At 37.7% G+C, this 20065-nt stretch overlaps 1 protein-coding gene across 15 annotated transcripts in view; it reads left to right on the top strand.

Moving 5' to 3' along the window:
• The window catches only part of Psd3 (pleckstrin and Sec7 domain containing 3), a 522982-nt gene that overhangs the window by 457760 nt on the left and 45157 nt on the right, over positions 1 to 20065 (top strand). For all 15 annotated transcript variants that reach the window (XR_003947255.1, XR_003947256.1, NM_177698.4 and 12 more), the window contains one exon: positions 12473 to 12543. Coding sequence is in view for 13 of the 15 variants with exons in the window: in NM_177698.4 (NP_808366.2) it covers positions 12473 to 12543 (71 nt within the window). In the remaining 2 variants the exon portion in view is untranslated. The remainder of the gene's footprint in view (positions 1 to 12472; positions 12544 to 20065) is intronic.

Below are 20065 nucleotides of genomic sequence, written 5' to 3'. Positions count from 1 at the left end.
CCCTTGGGTAGACAATATCTTAAGATGGAAAATCACAAATAGTAGGAAAAAAACACTGATATGTGTGTGTGTGTGTATCCATTCTTGCAATTGAAACAAGGTGTCTTGCATGCTAAGCATGTAATCTTTTACAGAAGTACCTACAAACAAAGAATTCTTTATATTATGATTTTCTTATAAAATTTAAAAAATTAAAGCATAGATTAAAAGAAGATATGCATAGCCTTATCAGTGATTCAGACCTACAACGTACATTTTTTAACACAGTCTTAAATTAATTAGGAAAAAAAGATGATCCTGTGTTTTTCAAAGGGCTAAAGTTATAGTAAACCAATGTCACAAGGAAAAAAACCCTCAGATTATTTATGTAAGGGATTTTATTTATTCTGTATTTCAGTTTAAAACACTCAGTCATGACAGTGAAAGCAAGGCAGCAGGAGCTTGAAGCAGCTTCTCATTTTACACTCACAGGAAACGGTGAGCAAGAAAAGCCATTCCTAGTGTCTGGCTTTTTTCCACTCTGCGCCGTCCAGGGTCTCCTGCAGGGGCTAGCCCTCTCTCCAGTCAAGAAGAGCTTCTCAAAGGAACTGACCCAACAGAGACACTGCTTCACCAGCAGGCGAGGAGGAGAGCATACCCTGTCAGAATGATAACAGTATCACATTCAGTAAAATCTATGTATTGTCCACATTTGACCCTATAGTCTCCAATAAGAGGAGTCATGAAATAAAAGCAGGGAGTTCAGGAAGTGGAAAAAGATCTTTATGTTCTTCTAAACAGGAAGATGAAAAATACTGCCTACACAGAAAATAAGTGTCATCAGTTATATATAAATTGAAGAATGAATAGGAAAAGCAGTAAGCATGTGAAGTAAAAGTCATGCTAATTAGCCTGATTGTGGCAATTCACAGTGTATATAGATATTAAATGTCAAATTGTACTCTCAAAGTACACTCTTTATTTGTTACTAATACATTAGGAAAGGTGTTGCTGTGGAGAAATCTCAATTGGTAGAGGCTAGCCGACCATCCACAGATCACTTCTTTCTATTCTCAACACCATGAAATCCATATGTTATGGTATATCGGGCTAAGAAGTTCAAGGATGTCCTTGGTAACATAGTGAGCACAAGGCCAGCCTCGGCTGTATGAGAACATTTAAAAAAAAAAAAAAAAAAAAAAAAGGCAAGCTTGAGACTCGAGACTGGGAGCAGTTAAAACAAGATCTCCCTTTATAGTTCTTGTTGGCATGTAGATCATGTTGGGCATTGGTCTGATACTCACTAAAATCTGCCTCCCTCTAAGTTCTGGAATGAAAGGTATGTGCCACCATACATGTCCAGCTAAGGAAAAATACATTTCACAAAAAAAAAAAAAAAAAAAAAAAACAGTTGTCAGGATGTTCCTTTAAACTATGGAGGATACTGGAAGTGCAAATTAAAATACATAAGATGAAGTGTGATTGTTTGCTAGATCCTTATCTATCACAGCCAGTAGCCGACAGGTCCTTTGGGGGAAAGAGACTAGAGGAACAAGTCACAGAAATTCATCAGTTTGGTAATTTTCAAGATTTTAATGATTGAATTTTTGTTGTTGATTCTGCACTGATAGTACTAATCTGGGATGTCTTATTTGAAGTGTTCTAATATTGCCACTTTAAGACGGAGAGGATTAAGAATTCTTTAAAGCGGTTATGATTTCAGTTTCCTTCATTGGGCATGCAGGTGGCTGGCTGGCATGCACAGACAGCTAGCAACCTCCACTCACTCTTGAGGGATTCCAACAATTGTCTGTCATCAGAAGTTCTGAAAATCCAATCCTACATGTCAAATGTGAGAGTCGATGTTATCCTGAGTCACACGTACTGAAAACAAGGTTGGAATGGCAATGCAGGCAGAATGCTTTGCAATTGGATAACACTAGGACAGCGACACTATAATTAAGAGATACTAAAAATGATTTTTTTCTCTCCATAAGAAGGTTGTCTCTTGTAATAGAGACTCATTTAAGAAAAGACAAAAAAAAATGCAATTATTTTAAAATAAGGCTGAGGTCTCTCCTCCCTTTGTTATTCTGTGGAAACTAGGTAGGTAAGAAGTGTCAGCTATCCACACAGGGCCAAGAGCTGTCCAGTGAAAGAAGCCAGGGATGTGTGGTCCTTTGTCCCGTGACAGCTGGTTTTTGGTGGAGTGTTATTTATTTACAATAAGAATGCCCTTTCACAGTCCTGTGTTCTAACCAAACAAGTATGCTTTAGGTTAATCTCCATTTGATGGCTGCCTCTTTAATTTAAATCTACCCTGTTAGGCAGTGAAGTTAGTGAAAAGAGGCCGCCCACCATTCTCCTCAGAAGCAGTCCTTCTGACAGGGAACAGTGGAACATAAACTGCCAGTCTTTCAGCACCAAAAAAGTCTGGGTACAGAGTCTCTGACGTACTTCTTGCTGGAAGAGAAACTCGATTTTTTGCTGCATCTAATTTTTAGAAGTTCTTCTATTTTTACTGTTTACCCTTTAGGTTTAGTTAACATTTAAGAGAAGGAGAAAATAAGTTCTGTATCTCTGCTATGGTAATTTAATGCAAGTATTGAATTAAGAACATTGAGTGGGGTCCATAGGTTCGGTGTGCATGAGGCCCAGGACCCAGTCCCGAGCACCACCAATAACAGCATGAACAACAACAGAGCTGCTCAGGTTTGCTCAGAGCATACTTTTCTAGATTCCTACTTTCTGCCTGAGATTGTGGGCAGTAATGAACACTGTAAACTAATGACATTTCCCTGTACGTTAAGCAATGATCGTGGTCTCTTAGAACTTCTGCATTGTCAAGTGCTGAAAGTAAATCAGCATGAATTTCTTTTTTTCTTCCTTATAACTTAATAAATAGATCTATTCTTAACATAGATCACAAAAAACACTATAAGATCCTTTTTTCCTTTCCTTCTGTCCTCTTAGAGGAAGCACTTTGTACCTTTTCCTTTGTATATTCAAGATGACAGCATCACTCCTCTTGTGCTCTGAGGCTTACTAGAACACAGACTTGAACTACAGACCATGCACATGTACTAGAGATGGTCACTATGGGTCTAACTTGGTAAACAGTGGCTGTGGTGTGGCTGTGCTGGACAAGTTGATGGTAAAGGCCCTTGGGCTGCTCCGTCTAGATGATTTGCACCATACCACTCAGAACAGCGTGCAGTTTAAAACTTACAGAGTTGCTAACTTCTAGAATTTTCTGCTTAATGTTTTCTGCTGGATAGTGGAGAACACAGAAGCAAAGCTACAGATATATAAGGGGTTGAACAAGTTCTCTTAAAGAATCATGGTAGTACTAAATTTTATGAACAAAATTTAGGACTCCACACACCACCAAATTAAGAATTTGACCTTTGAAATGAGATAGGTCATTGATATATTTTTAACATTTTCTGAGCACTAGTTTTGTGCCAGTACTACTTACACTTAGAGGAGAAGATAGGAAGAGTCAAGTATATCTGAGTAGGTTTCATTAAACTGAGCAGAACACTAACTTCCAAAAGGAAGGAGATGAAATCTTCTGTGATAGAGATTATGGGTTCAAATATTCCAACAGAGAATGAATATAGCACAGAACCCTTAAACTGGGAATAATTGGTGAGGCTTTTTGTACTTACCACTGTTTTTGGCTCATACAAGGAACCAAGCTGTTATTTCAGCCACAGAATATCATGGTCTTGCTAAAAGGGTTTGAGCCAATAATGATGCATTAAGTAAAATATGGCATAGCCATACAATATTATCCTTTGGAAATATTTGTTGAGTAATATAGTAATATATCAGTATACATTTTTAAAGCAAGAAGTTTATTATTACAATGTAAACACAATCATAAAAATTTTAGAAGGCTATATGTTATATTAGTGACTGTTGCTGCATGTGGGTGGTGGGGTGTATGTGTTTACATGTTTATTTTTGTCACTGATATACAAATATATGTAATGTATACAAATATATGTAATGTACATCCTGGAACATTTGTTAGTTAAATATACATTAATACTAGGAAGTATTTTAAAGTCATAGCCAAATGAAATTAAATAAATAAATAATGTTTAGAAAAAGTGACAGATACAGAAAAGCATAATACTTATTAGCGTGTGATTATCATTCAAAAGTGATGATGGCTAAGGTATGATTGGATGTATTTTCTCTCTGATTTAAGAGAATATTGCACAGTCATCCCTCATATGCAGATCATCCCTCCTTATATGCAGAGCTCTCATTCCAAAGCTGCTGTGTACTGATGGGATATTTGCAAATAACCTATGCACATCCCACATGTACTTAACTCATCACTGCATTACTGGTAATACCTAATACAAGCATGCGATATGGAAATTAATGTTGTACTGTATTGCTTAGGAATTTAAAAAAATAAATTCTACATGTTCAGTTCAAATGCAACCCTAACTGAATGCTCCCTTAACTACAAGCACATGAAGGAATTTCCAAGAAAAGAATATTCAAAGGGGAAAAGCCAGAGCCTGCGGAGCTGGGAAATAGCAGGAGATTACAGTAAGGGTCATTCTTGGTAATTCAGCGTACAGCCTGGCACACAACAAATTCCGATCTTGCTTTTGGGACTTTTATGGGAAAGGGGAGATCATCATCGGTATCTGTAATTGGTTGAAGCACAGGTAAGGACTCGAGTACAGAGAGCTGGCTGTGCCATTGACAGTAAACAGATGAGGAGTGTGGGGTGATTGATTGGTAGACAGTGTTTTAGCATCACTTAGTGACCTGCAGAAGGACAGCTGACTTGCTCTTGGAGGATCCACAATGGTCACCTTTTCTGAGAAGGTGGGAAGCACTTGGACAGTCAAGGAAGTCTGATGAATGCAAGCCATTTGGCCTGAGTTAGGAACAGCTAAGCCTAGGATGGCCTCACTTGACCATGTATCTGAGCTACCTTTCAGAAGTTGCTGAGGTCTCTTACAGATCTACTGAGATGGAGAGACCCAGAACCAGCCCTGATGTATCACTTTCCTTAAAGAACAAATATTGTCTGGGGCTGCTCATCCTTGCTGTCTGTCTGAGGCTGCTCATCCTTGCTGTCTGTCTGAAGGCTGCTCATCCTTGCTGTCTGTCTGAGGGCTGCTCATCCTTGCTGTCTGTCTGAGGGCTGCTCATCCTTGCTGTCTGTCTGAGGCTGCTCATCCTTGCTGTCTGTCTGGGGCTGCTCATCCTTGCTGTCTGTCTGAGGCTGCTCATCCTTGCTGTCTGTCTGAGGGCTGCTCATCCTTGCTGTCTGTCTGAGGCTGCTCATCCTTGCTGTCTGTCTGGGGCTGCTCATCCTTGCTGTCTGTCTGAGGGCTGCGCATCCTTGCCACTATGAATTATTTTTATTGACCAGAAGCTGCTTTTGCCTAGAGGCATTTTAAAGGTGCCAGTGAGGTGTGGGCTGTTTAACAATTACAATGACTGACTTGAATTGCTATTTGTAGAGATGCATGCTCAGCAATGGCTGTGGCTGCATCATTCCATAGGTCACAGGGTGCTCTGAATTTAATAGAACTTGATTGTTACCAGTAATCCTTCTCTATCAGTAACCTTCAACTGTAGAAACAGACTGTAAGGCATTAGCAATATTTCACTTAGCACGTAACTGCTTTTTGAGTTTTGTAAAGAGCACAAGGCATGATGAAAACTCATTAGTATGTTGCTCTTAGTTCAATGTTTACAGCTTTCACTTTAATGAAGTTACTGGACTTCAGTAAGATTTTGCTTCACTCCACTTTTTAAAGTCTACAAGGACAAGTTTTCTAGAATCTTCACTCAACAATATCTGCTTTATAAGATACCTGATTGCTCCAATTTTAAAGTCAGTTGTCCCTGCTGAATGTTCCTTAACTAACCCTGAAATATCCTTATAATTTGTCGATCTATATTAGTTCTTATAATATAGATTATACTATAATCTGTGTTATATTGTAATATAATATAGCCTGGTTATTTTCTGATATTTTATCCCATATCCAACAGTATCTTAATAGAACATTTTATATTTGACCTTAAATGACCTTTCTCTATCTTTTTTGTTTGTTTGTTTGCCTTTGTTTTTGTTTTAGATGTTCTGAAACTTGGTCTTATACTGCAGCTTGTGATAACCTGAACTCTGTAGCTCTATTCATGCTAGTTTCAGACTCATGACAATCTTCCTGCCTTACCTTCCTGAGTACATGCTGGGATTATGGTCATAAACTACCATGCCCTTTTGACCACTCCTCTTTTTGCATCCTATCTTCTAACGTGCCTACCCGAATGGTAGCATAAGTACTATACAGTCTTCACCATAATATTAATATCTGCTGGATCATATTTTGTGTATCTGTCTATTTAGAATATTTTGAACTTTTCAATTAGTAATGGAAGGTGTATCTGCTCTGTAGATACCAACAAACAAAGTAGTTTTGGAGGCTCCATTTTAATTTGAGGAGAGTGCTATGTTATATTTGTGATAAATTTATGCAAGTGTTAGGTAATCCATGGAAAATTAATTCTAGGACAGAGAATGGTACTCAGTGATAGAGCATTTGTCCCACATGCCCCAGGCCAGAGGTTGAATTCTAGGAGGTGGGAGAAAGGGAGAAAGAGTGAGGAGAGGATGAATGTTAATATTTGGAGAATGAAGGAAATATGCACTGTGCTGCAGAAGTGGATAGAAGACTCCTGGATTAAACAACACTTGACCTTATAGAAGTTGAAAGGTCAGGTCATGATGCTATCTTGGAAAGAAACATCCTAGCAGGAGATAGTATGAGGTTTGCTTTAATTAAATTCAAAACCACGTGTTTCCATGACCAGCAGAAAAGTTTTCCTGAATGAATAAATAAAAGGATATGTCATTATTCTCATAATTCCCACCCTGTTTCTTTGTAAGCCCTACCTAATGTGCATATGTAGTTACCTTCTATGATCTTTTACAAAGCCTGACAAATATTTACATTCATCTTGGACTTGTAGCAGAGGCCACCCATGGAAGCACCTCTTTAAAAGCAGAATGACGCATATATGAGTTCTGTTTTAATGATGCATATATGAGTTTGAGTTTGGTTTGAATGATGCATATTTGAGTTGGGTTTGAATGATGTATATATCAGTTCAGCTTGAATGGCACATATATGAGTTTGGGTTTAATATTCTTTTGTTTATTAATGCTTATATAGAAAGTTCAGGTTATCATTTCTAGTTCATTGATACCTCAATGTCAGCAGGACTCAGGACTAAATGGGCACAATGAATGTGTTAATAAATACATCACACTTCATGCCCTCTCCCAGGTAAAGTAAAAGTGCTATGCGTCCTCTTTCCGAAGTGGTCACACTCCCAAAAAAGAAATTATTCTCCCTCTCCCAGCAGATAGATATTAACTACCAATAGCTCCTTAATTGTGGATGGAGCCCAAGAACTCCTCCCTCATCCATGTTAGCTGAATTGATCTTGTGCTGGTAACCAGAGCTAGTAACTCAAGCTCATAAGAATTTGAGTGCAGTATCCATTTCACAGATGACAGGGTTTCACAGAATTCCTCTCATTCCCCTGTTCTTGCATTCTTTCTGCCTCCACTCTGAAGATGTTCCCTGACACTTGGCTGGAACTGGATGAAGGGAACAGAGTTGGGGTATTGATAAAGGATTTTGGCTTAGGGATGGGTACTTGAAATCATTATTCTTAGCTCTAACTAGTTATGTATCTTTCCACTGACTGCAGCAGGAAGCTCCCTCTGCCCAAAGTTGAGAGCAACGCACATCTATGAGTAGAAACAAACAAACAAACAAACAAACAAACAAAATCAGAAGGAAGTTTGCTGACATGACCATTTTGAAGAGTATGTTCTACATTAGGCCTATCGCGCCCCAACCATGGGTTTACAATTACCTGGTCAGACTTCAAATCAAATCAGTAGGTTGTCCTATAATAGTTATGCCCTATTAAGCCAGTAGGTATATCTTGCCTGGCACTTTGGTATTTTTGCATGTAGAGTCTAGCTTCTTCTCCAGGAGCATGTGTTGAAGTTAAGCCCAGTTCTTCCTCCCAGCCCCATGCTCCCAGAAATAAGGCTCATACTCAAAATATATTTACAAATACCTTGGCCTGATAGCTAGAATCTTCTCTAACTAGATCATAACTTAATGTAACCCATTTATTTTAATGTACATTCTGCTATATGGCTGGTTACCATGTATCTGTCTTGTTAGATCTTCCCAGCAAATCTCCTGCCTGGATCTATCCCAGAATTCTTCCTGCTTCTCAGATAATCCACCTCTATTCTACCCTTCCCTATAGGCCATAGGTTTTTGTTTGTTTGTTTGTTTGTTTGTTTTTTAATTGACAAGTGATGTATCCATACAAGACACAAGATATTCTCTCTACAAGCACGTGTAGGACTTTCTGGTACTGTGAAAGCAAACTAGCAGGAAATTTCCTGATCAGTTTGAGATTTATTTCTTTAAAATCTGAAAATAAAGTGTACACAAAAATAAGGGTAGAATGTATCCTGATCTTATTCACATGTTTGGAGCAACTAAACATTGTAAATATGAAACTTGTAACATTACCATATTACAGGTTTATGACCATAAATGTTAAGTGAATAGTATTTATAGTAAGAGAACTGGTAGGCATTAGAGTGCTACTTCACTTCAGTGCCTTTCCCTAGTTCAGAAGGCTTTGTGCAGGTATCAGGGGCTTTGCACTAGAATATTTTAGTTCTTTTCCTTCATGTTCTGCTCTCTGTCAATAATGTAAGCTTATTCCTATCATAAAAAAGAAGGAAATCTTTTTCTCTAAGTCAATGGGTATAGGTTAGGCTGCCCCAGTTTTTCCTTTTAAAAAAACACAAGTAACTGAACAGGCAAGACTATGCTTATCTTACAAAGAATATAAGAATCAAATGATTCTTTAATATATAAATTGCCTTGATTCAAAGGAAATCAATTTAGAAATATAGCATTACAGTAGCATACAACAGTATTGTGTTTTTACCACTCTGCTATAAACCTGGGAATAACTAATACTATCACTTGCTTAATACTGTGTGACTCATCTCCCCCTGGCAGCTTCTGTTATGCTCACCTTGGATCTAATTGCTTCAAACACTAGTCTGAAAGATTCAAAGCTATTCTCTGCTGATAAAGATTTAATACTGTCATAGTTCTCATGCTTGAGGATATTTTGTTAGGGATAAATATGCATTGATTACCCTTAACTTCTCTTATTGATTCCTGTATCATCTGTGGCTTATCTAAATCTTCGCAAAACAGTTGCATGAAGCAGATCCTGTACACCTGAGCTGTCATCTGCAGATAGATACCTGGGGGATTTGAGACACCATCACTAGGGAAATAAAGTACTGTTTTAAAATATCTTCTGAATTTTACAAATCTAATCTAGATGAGTCCTCATCGTATTAGTATAGAATGTTTACTGACTGCATCTTTGTTTCTGAGTTCAGAAAATATTGGGTTTATTTTGGAATGTCTTTGTTGAGATTGCAGTATATTTTAAATATATTTCTCCATGAATCTAATGACATTGGAAGAATATTGCTTCCTTGTAGAGTTCATGTTCTAGATTATACATGTGAGATATTTAAATTGTCCTTATACAGTATTTGCACAGTAATCATTAGCCGCTACTCTTGTTACAATGATCATATTTATTATACTATTTTTTGGGTTTTTTTATTTTTGTATTATACTTTTGATGTTTGCGTTATTACTCTCTAGAAGTGTTGGAGAGAGAAGATACAAGGCTGTACCTCTCATCTAAGATCTTAGCTGTGAGCAGGGATGTATTTGAAGGCCCCGGATTTCAGAGAAGCTAGAGAAAGTACCTAAATCCCCTCCCTCCAGTCTCACTACCACCTTTCCAGCTCCTCCTTCCTAGGGTGTCCTTAAGTTTTTCATCTGGATTGCCTCAGTAAAACAGCTTTGGGATATTCACATGGATAACCCCCTAGCAGCTTTCTTAACTGTTCAGGGCTGCACAGATAATTAGTTATAGCTATGTAAGCATGTGTTACAGGGCATTACCTACCTGCAATACTGGTATAGACCAATTAGAACAGATATATGTAAGGCTAGCCCCAGCCACCATAGCAAGACTCCGGTAAAGTCTCCTCTCCTCTCCTCCTCCAGTTCTTTATTTAATTTACTTCAAACCTCTGGGTTCTGACTCTCTTTCTCCTGCCTATACTATTCCCACAGATATCATTCTGAGGACAAGTGCCCTTCCTTCCAGGTGTTCACCCATGGTGTTTCACAAGTTGAGCCTCTCTTCATGCATTCTCAATAGCAACTCAGTGGAGTTGGTAGCAAGTGGAAACAGAGAGCCTCCCAGACTACTCCTGTGCACAGTGGTCCTCCTCTTTCCAAGTCATTTATTTATGCCCACAGTCCCTGAGTAAATAGAGGTGATGATAGTTCCTTTCCTTTAGCACTGTGGTGAGGAGCACTCAGAGCTCTGCTTTGTTGCAAACTGGCTGTAGACAATGAACCCTTGCTTGTGAATACTACAAATTACTTTATTTAAGTCTTAAGCAAGATTGTAGCTGACTAGACCAGATTCCGCCTCACACTTCTGTGGAAAATGGGAAAGTATTAAGTACAGCAAAGGGTGCCGTGACATTGGTCCTCGGGGATGGTGTTCAGGACAACTTGGCATTGATCTTCAGGGCTGGTGTTCAGGTTGCTGTCTCAAATGAATTGCTCTTCAGAATCTGTTTCTGACAGATGCACTATGGTGCTGCTAAAGAGCCTATAATTGGGTTCATAGATAGATTTCTTCTTTATGGCAGAATGATTGATTTGTAGGTATTTGCATTGAATTTTTCAAGATCTCATACACTAAACTCAGGGCTCGGGGAAAGCTTTTCAACACTAGGACCTATAAACACATCATAGGAAACGTATTTCTCTCTATTTCTGATCAGTGGGTAGCCAGTCCTTTGCTTAGACAATGTTATACAAGTTAGCCCCATATTTTAATGCATGGGCTGAAGTTCTGAGAGATTGTGTAAATTTCCAGGAAGGGGTCAATTATGAGATAATATGAATTCTAGCACCATGATACATCTCAGCCCCCTCTGCAGCAGATGACACAGATCATGGTCACTCTTATGTGCATGATTCTTTTGTGGGTAGCATCAAAATTTATCATCTCCTAAAGCACCATGGCTATCTGACAAATGCTCTTTCATGTTAACACACTATTTTTTTTTACAGTGGATTTTGTATTGTGCTTAAAAAAAAAAAAACCTCACAAATATTACACATACTTTTAAACTTCACCTAGTAGAAACAGAAGGAATGGTATTTTTCTGTTTCCCGTGGAAACCTGCAGGACGGATATTTGAGGTCTTCCTTGCCAGGTGGCTATCTCAGTATGTTGCTGGCAGAAGCACTTGGATTCTGTAGGTGGATGGTTACCTAGATCCCAAGCTGAGAGTCCTGAGAATTCAGTTGAAAGAAATCAGTATATGAATATTTCCAAAATTAATCAGGTGGCCAAATTAAAGAAAATCAGATGTGCTCTAGATGGATATGAGTAAATGCCCCTCCCTCTGGTTTTGTGTTTATAGAAGCTATAATCAGGTGATAACATTTCCTAGTTACATATTTCAGTTTTATTAGAATAAATTGTGAACTTTTGTCTGATCTGTATTTTTGCTTGAGTGTTTTGGTGAGTTGCTTAAGTGAATAGAGAAAATCTGCTTTATATCCTAGGAAGATGAAAGGAATATAAAGACTTGTGAATGAACTGATTTGGGGAATCTTTAAGATGGTACCTTTAGATGCTTACACTACACAAGAATCTGTGAATTCCAGAGATGGAGGATGTCTGTTCTCAGTCATTCGAAGTCTAGGGAAAGAGACATTTAGTTAGGGAGAACAAACTCAACTGCGTGTGGCAATCAGAGTTCTACGAAGACCAGCGTGGATGTGATCGCAGAGCTATGCTTGGGTTGAAGCACTGTAAGAAAAATGCCGGGGGAGCAGTCCTCTCCTAATGTAGCCCTTGATATCTTCTCTTGAATTCATATGGATGAATTCTATATTCTATTCTAATCTGCCCGTCTCTGTTTTCCTCGTCTGAGGTTCATCTGTCCTGTAGGACAGGGTAAAGCTGCGCTCCTACGGTTCATTTCCTAGCTTCTCCTTCGAGTTGTATGACTATTAGCAAGATGCTTTCCTGAGCTTACCTGTTATAAAACAAGGAAAATCATTCTGCCTGCTTGCCAGGGTCACTGTGAGGCTGAAATACAGCAACACACAGGAAGTATTTCAGAACAAATAGATTTAAAGAAACTTAGTTTTCATTCTATCAATAGCTAATAAACCAGGAATATTGAAAAGCAGTCACCAAGTTGAAGTTTTAAATTGTCCCTCTTAAGAGCTGATTTCCTCAACTAAACTTTTACATTTCCCTCTCGTAGCTCCAAGAGGAAAGCGAGGATGGAAAACCTTTTATGCTGTCCTGAAGGGAACCGTTCTTTACTTACAGAAGGTAAAGTACAGTGGGTAAAACCAAAATTCACTACCGTAGCGATACCGTGTCAGAAGTATGGCTGCCTGTGTTGTTCCTGCAGTGACAGATTCCTCAAGTCCATATGTTGTGTCCATTACCTAGGCTATAACTCACTAGATAAGCCTGACTTTACTTGATGATAGCTTTTGACAGTCAACAGTTCTTTTCTTATCTTAATTACAACTATCTCCCAGATCAAAAGGTGATCCATAGAAATGGCATTAAGAAGCGTAAAAGAGACTATTAAAGGCAAAGGCATGTGGTACAAAGTCCTGTAGAGAGGTGTTAATGGCCCAGAACCTGCTGAAATTGCTGGAGGTAGTTCAGAGCAGAGCTGACTCAACCACAGGTACAGGATCTTGCTGAGTTGAAGTCCCTGGAACAGAAGTTAGGACCTTGTCCCGTATAAGCCCTGTAATGCGTGCACTGGGTGGGATGATGGGTATGTTTCATGGTGATGAAGGCATTCCATCCTTCCTTGGTCTGATGTGTCTAACAGGTTTACAGGCCTAGATTTTCTGATATGATTTTAATAGGCACACGTGTTCCTGATATACTTCAGTAAGTTCATAGATAGTAATTTTTTTTTTGCATGAACAAGTTATTAGTCTGCACCTTGTGATTTATGCTGGGCAACTGGTGGTTTTTAATCACACAAGCAAGATGTAGAGTCATTCTTCATTGACAATTTTACTCAAAATACAGTCAACTAACTACTGCTATATAATATGAAGTCACTTTGGACTAGGCTCAGTCTTTGTTCAATTGAGTATGGGGTATTTCAAAGCTTGTCAGCAATTTAGAACAGGGCATAGCCTGATCGTGCCCAGCAGAGCTGTATGAAATATTGACTAAACATGGATTTTTTTAATACTAAGATATATAAAAAAGTCAAATCGAATACCAATAGTACTGTTTTATTGATGCTTAGAGTGAGTGTGTGTCTGTGTGTGTGTGTGTGTGTTAGTGTTAGTGTTAGAAAAACCAAAGTTATATAGATACAGATATACACATGATCAGGGAAATGGATAAGCTCTGTTCTAATTGTTCTAAAATCAATATAGTAAGCTAGACCTTGTGTATAGATAACAGGCCAGTGGCAAAGCCTAATTCCATAAATATTTATTGTATAGATTCATTGTCCATTTAGTATATTATTTGGCCACCTTACCTGTAGTCACATATGTACATGCACACACCTTTTATGTCCTGAAACTTCTGCACTTAACAGTTCAGATGTATTCCAAGTTCCCTAGGTACATTTTCTAGCAGGTTCTTTTCTTCCAGTTCCAGGTGTACAGGTCTGTTTGTGGTTCAGTTTATGACTCCTGTCTCAATGAAGAGTAGTCTCTAGAGCGTCAGCATGTAACTTTGTGTGGATGGAGACTAGAATGTTAAGTGACAACTGCATACCATTCAATGAAGAGGCAGGGATGAGTTAGGGCTGAGGAAAAGAAAGACACTAATATCAGTAATATCTGAAGATTTTAGGGAGAGGGACATGGAAAAATCATATAAGATGGTATGTACCCTCTGCCATTTTAAAAATATTTTAAATGTTTATGTTTTTATTGTGTGTGTGAATTTGTGTGCAGTTGTCCATGGAGTACAGAAGATGGTGGCAGATTCCCTGGGCCTAGAGTGCAGATAGCTGTGAATCATCTGTCATAGATGTTAGGAATTGAATTCTTGTCCTCTGGAAGAGCAGTCCTAGTCGTTATTGCTCAGCCATCTTCCAACACCTTTTTAAATGTTAATGCAAAACATATTTCTTGCAGCATAGCAAGTTCAAAGGTTTTAGGAATGAATACAGGAAATTAAAAGAAAAATTTTGTGTGTGTGTGTGCTTATGTGTATATATATTCTGTATATTTATAAGACATAATAATGCTATTGAGTACATTTAAATACTGTTGATCATTTATAGATCTTTAGAGAAATTGTATTCAAGAACTGTTTCTTTGTTTCTTCAAATAGTATTTTGTTTGTTCTTTCATTTCTGTTTTTGTTTGTTTTTCGAGTTGTAGCTGTGCCTTGTTGTTTGGAGCACTGAGGACCAGGCAGACTGCCATTTCCTCACATTCAGTGTTTAATTGTTCAGTGTAATCTAGTCCTACTTCTTTGTGTTTTTGGTGGCCTATCCAAAAATTACCAAGACTTTTCTGTTTTGATTTTTGTGTTTCTGAGTCTTTGGTGATTTAGAGTCTTAAATATTTAGGTATTTGATCCCCCGAGTTGATGTTTGCTCTAAGATGTATATGGATGGGCAGATTAACCACACCATTCTGTTCCCCATGGTGTGTCACTGGCCCCATTGGATGTATACTTCCGGGACTTCTCTGGGCTCCTTTCTTCTGCATGTTGTTCTGCCTTCAGACCGAGCTGTGCTGCAGCTCTGTAATTTGTTTTGATATCATCACTGTGATTCTTCCCACATTCCTATTTCTCCAGATAATCTTGGACTTTCAGGGTTTCTTGTGAATGCAGAATTTATTTTTTTAATGTCTGTTAAAAATGTTGATAAGATATTAGTTCCACTGAATTTGTAGGTTGCTTTGAATAATATGGATATTTTAGCAATATTAAACCTCCCAGCCCCAAACATGGCCTGTCCTTTTAATTTTTTCTGTGTCGTTTCTTTCAGCAGTTCTTTACAATTTCCAGTGTATTAATCTTCTGTTAATGTGGTTGCTTATTCCTAATTGTTTAATGTTTACTAACACTTTTCTAATGGGCTTATAAAATCCTCATCAAGTTGTTTGCACTTAGTGTATGCAAGTGCAACTGATTTGGGATGTTAGTTTATATTATGCAACATTGCTAATTTTTATTAGTTCTAATGCGTTTTGGTGGATTTTAGGGTTTCTGTATACATGATCATATGGAAATATACCTAGTTTTAAAATATTTTCACCATAATAATGATAAACTTTATTGAATTTTAATATTGTACTTTATAGATTTGTTAAGGACTATAAATATCAATGTGAACCTCTGTATAAGAATTTTTTGTTTTGGATGATTTCTCTATGTTAAATCATGTTCTATCCTTCCTGATAAATGCTTCTAGTTTGGGTCTTTGTTGTTTTTTTTTTTTTTTAAATGTTCTGAATTCAGCCTACTACTATAGTTATTGGTAGGATTTTACATCTACATTCATCATGAACATTGGCTGGTAATTTTCTTTTCTTATAATTTTTTTATGGTTTTGATATCAAGCCATACTGGTCCCTAAGATGAGTTTAGGTATGTCCCCTCTTCAGTACTTTGGAAGTGTCTAAAAAGTATTAGCATTAATTCTTGGTGGGATTAATTCACTGTTAAAACCATTTGAAAGGTTTTTGGTTAACTTCGGTTTTGTTTCTTTCCATTATTACTGAGTTTTTCTTCTTGTAACAGATGATAATATGCTCTATTTTTTTCATGATTTAACCTTGACAATTATGTTTCTTGTGATTTGTCTATTTCTTCTAGATTGTCCAATATGTTTCTACATAGTTAATCATAATAATTTCTTAGAAATGCCTTAATTTCAGTATCATCAAGTAAGCTATTTCATCTCTGATTTTATTATTTCTGTGCTTTCTTCCTGTATTATTCTAATTAAATGTTGACCAATTTTATTGGAGGAAAAATACTTCTTAGAGACCATAATTTCTTTCCACTTGTTTTTTATTCTCTCTCTCATATCTTCACAAGATTTAATTATTTCCTTTCTTTGGTAGTTCATTTAGGCATAAAATTCAGAAATTTAATGTTGCTTTTCTCTTCACTGCAGATGCTCATTGCCAGGAACTCTTACTGGTGCTGCTTTTCATGCACCCCCTAAGCTTTGATTTCATAAGTTTGTCTCTAGATAATTTCCATGTTTTCTTTTGATTTCCAGAACACATTGGCTCAAAGAGTAAGGCAGAGTATGTCTAATTTCTGCACATTTTCTTCCGCCCTTTTCACAACATTAGTTGTAAGATGTGACTGACGTCATTTCAGCTGTCTTTAATCTGAAGCTTGAAAGGTAACATGTGACCTGGGGTGGAGAGAATGGTACATGCATACCTCAGAAGAACATAGTGTCCACTGCTCTGGATATGTCTAAATATTTCCCCGGTAGCATTCTTTCAGTCATTTATTGCCTTTCAGCGTAATGCCTGCCAGTTTTTCTATCTGTCACTGAAGTGGAACGTGGAAATCCAGTATTTCCTCATGTCTGTCAGTGTTTGACAGGTCATTTTACAAGAGCTAATTGTTGAGGGGACGGAAAGGGACAGAGAGAGGGGGGGTTGATTTCTATTCCTCATGGATTGACTTTATTATCATCATTATTATCATGGATGCAGTCTCTCTTGGCCATTTTTATTTGAAGTTTATTTTGTCTGGTGCACTTAGACTATGTCTCTTCTTTGCTGGCTATTTTCTGTATGGATTTCCTTTTCTGTAACCTAAAGGATGGTTCTTTTAATGATAGCATCTTTCTTTTGTTTGTGAAGTCCATTTAGCCATTTCCCTTTCTTTTGATTGAGTAGCACAATCCGTTAATCCTTGCTGTAAGAGTAGCATGCTGTGGAAATACCCTTCACCTTTACAGGACACTTTTGCCAAACACTATTCTTGCATAGCAATGTTTCTTATACTCTCAGGATATAAACTCTCACAGCCCTTTCTGAAGTTTTACTGCTGAAAAGTCTGCTGAAAGCCTTGCAAGCATTTTGTGGTATGTGACAAGTCATTTTTCTCTCCTATACTCTGATTTCTCATAACATTGTGATCTGTTTACATCCATCCTATTGAGCTGTATTTGTCCACTTCCTTTCTGTATTTGAGAGGTGTTTCTGTCATATCTGTAAAGAATCTCCCTACCCCTTTTGTCTTTTTTTTCTTTTTTTACTTCCATAATGCGTATGTTGCTGTCTCCATTGTTGAATCTCTCAGTTAAAATTTCATCTCAGGTATTGTATTCTTCAGCTTAAAATTTCCTCTTCTATCTTTAGATATTTGTGTTTCTTTGGTCCTGTAATCATTTTATTATGTATCATTTTATTGAGCATATTGAACCTCTTTGTCATGATTATTTTATGTTTTATCCAATGCAGTTAATTACCTTCCTTTCCTTATAGCTTATTTCCTTATAGTAAATATATTTTTCTTCCTTAAACCAAATTCTTTATTTCTTTATATCTCTTCTGGGCTCCTTTAAAAATTTTTCCAACTGAAAAACAACTACCTTTGATAGCTTAGGAAGAGCTTGATACAGAAAAGACTCTCCACTCAAGGCCTGTTTAGAGATTCTCTTTAAGAACATGTTGTTTCTTTGTACCTGTGCATGGAATTTTCAATTATAGAGGATTGTTAGTTTCTTTTACAGAAACTCATTGTCTTTATACCCTCTAATATCTGTCTTCATTGCTCCGGGTTATATGGCTCCACAGTTGCAAGCCACCCAGCTTTTCCTTATTCTAAACAATTATTTCATAAATACCAAGTCACCAATCAGGTAGCATTTCCTCTCTAAGGTTCTAAAAGGAGTCAGGTCACTGGATGGATACTTGCTGCCTCCCTGTCTCTCCCAAGGGAGAGATCTTGAGCTCCCCCTGCACAAAGATGTTTTATGCACCAACCTCTTGCTTTTCTTCTTTGTTCTCTGCAACCCCCAGGCTCCCAAGCTAACAATTCTGCTAAAGTTGTTAGTGCTCTAAGGCAAAGGTTGAGTCTCCCATGTTGTCCTTGGTAAATCTAGAATGCTGGCCACATGCTCTGCTTTCTTTTCCCTCCCTAGAGAGAAACTTTAAAGTTGAGTGCCTATCTCCAGATTGTTTCAAGCTGTGCTGGCTACAGCAAACCACCCACCACTTTCTTTTGTTCTAAGCAATCCGCAGGCATCCAAAGCATGCCAGTTCCATCCTGCTTATAGGGAGCCAAGAGAAACACTTTAGAAGGGTGATATAAATATTCAAAAATTATTTGATTCATTGCTACACTTTACTTTCTACAATAATACCACCTATATGGTTAAAGGAATTATTCTATGAATCTAACAGCCCATTGTCTCTCACCAGATACATGGAGACAGTGGTTGATATTCAGATTAACCATGCTCTTAATTGGCCAACTATCTTGTATTGTCCTTTATTTTCCTATGGAGTTGTTACAGCTTTTGATTTATATGTTCTTTTTTGTGGCCTTCCCAAATTAGCATGTGTGCAGGCTGAGCTCATACTGGTCCTTTCAGATGGCTTTGTCTCTGTAGGGAGCAAGGTTTTGAAATTAAATTCCACATAGCACAGCTGTTTCTCTTGTATAAGTCCCATCTCTTGCCTCACTTTTTTGTTTTCTCTAACATCGCCATCTTTGACTAAAGCCCTACTTTGAATACCTAACCACAGGATATCCACCCCCTCCATCTCCTCGTAAATCTAGGCATGGGAGTTCTCCTGCACTCAGTATTTTGTAGAGTGATGCCAAAAAACAAAAGCTGTTTCCAAATCACCATTTTTTCCCACTCTGTCTTCTCCCTTAGAATTGTATTAGTGTCAGTCCAAGTCATCTAGAAAGAGAGGAGAAGAGGCTGGGTGTTATGGAGGGAACAGTTTTGTATTTGTTGCTGCTTCAGCACTAGTTTGCTCCAAAAGAGTTACTTCTCCTGACTTATGGAATGCAGCAGATTGCATTTGGAAAAAGTTGTATACAATCTCTTCCATAAAGAGAGAAGACTGGCAACAAATGTGTGTGTGTGTGTGTGTGTGTGTGTGTGTGTGTGTGTGTGTGAGTGCGCTTGTGCATGTACACATACACATTTCACATATTTGTATGGTTGGGTGTGCATGTGTGTGTGTTTATGTATCCATGGGTAAGTGTGTTGAGTGTAAGGTATGTGTAAATCAGTAAGAATGCTCGGATAACTAAAAAGTGTAGCATCTTTTTAAATAAGAAGAAGCACTTTAGAAAGAGGCAACCATTTTTTAAATGAAGTTTATTTTTTTATTTGAGATTATAATTTTATTGTTTTTTTCATAGAACACGTATAGATTGTCCGATGCCAAACAGTCAGCCCTGAAGAGTGCATATGTGTAACATTACACAGATCAAATGGGCTATATTTAGGCATGCATATGTATGTGCATATGCATGTAAAAGCAGTTAGTGAACCAGGAGGCCTTGGATTTGAAGGAAAGCAGAGAGACGCAGGGAAGGGCAGCCATCTTTTATAACCAAGTTCTGCTTTCCTTCAATTATTGTTAACATTCTTTTAAAAATTAAAAAGTCTAAAACATGAATGCTTGAAATCTGAACTGGAATGAACAATACCCATTCACAGTAACCTCATGTAAATCCTAGAGACTAGAGCATCAGTCATCAGGAACTCATTGGCAGATCTGGATTGTTTATGGACATACCCGCTTGCTTTTACTTTAGAAGGGTCTTTAGGTTACTGAGCTGCCCACATCAGCTGCAGTAAATAGACAGCCTTGGAATTGAGGTTCTTTACTGCTAATATGTTCTACAG

The sequence above is a fragment of the Mus musculus genome, chromosome 8 (genome assembly GCF_000001635.26).
Source record: "Mus musculus strain C57BL/6J chromosome 8, GRCm38.p6 C57BL/6J".
Classification (NCBI taxonomy): domain Eukaryota; kingdom Metazoa; phylum Chordata; class Mammalia; order Rodentia; family Muridae; genus Mus; species Mus musculus.
This window is presented reverse-complemented; position numbering and strand designations above follow the sequence as displayed.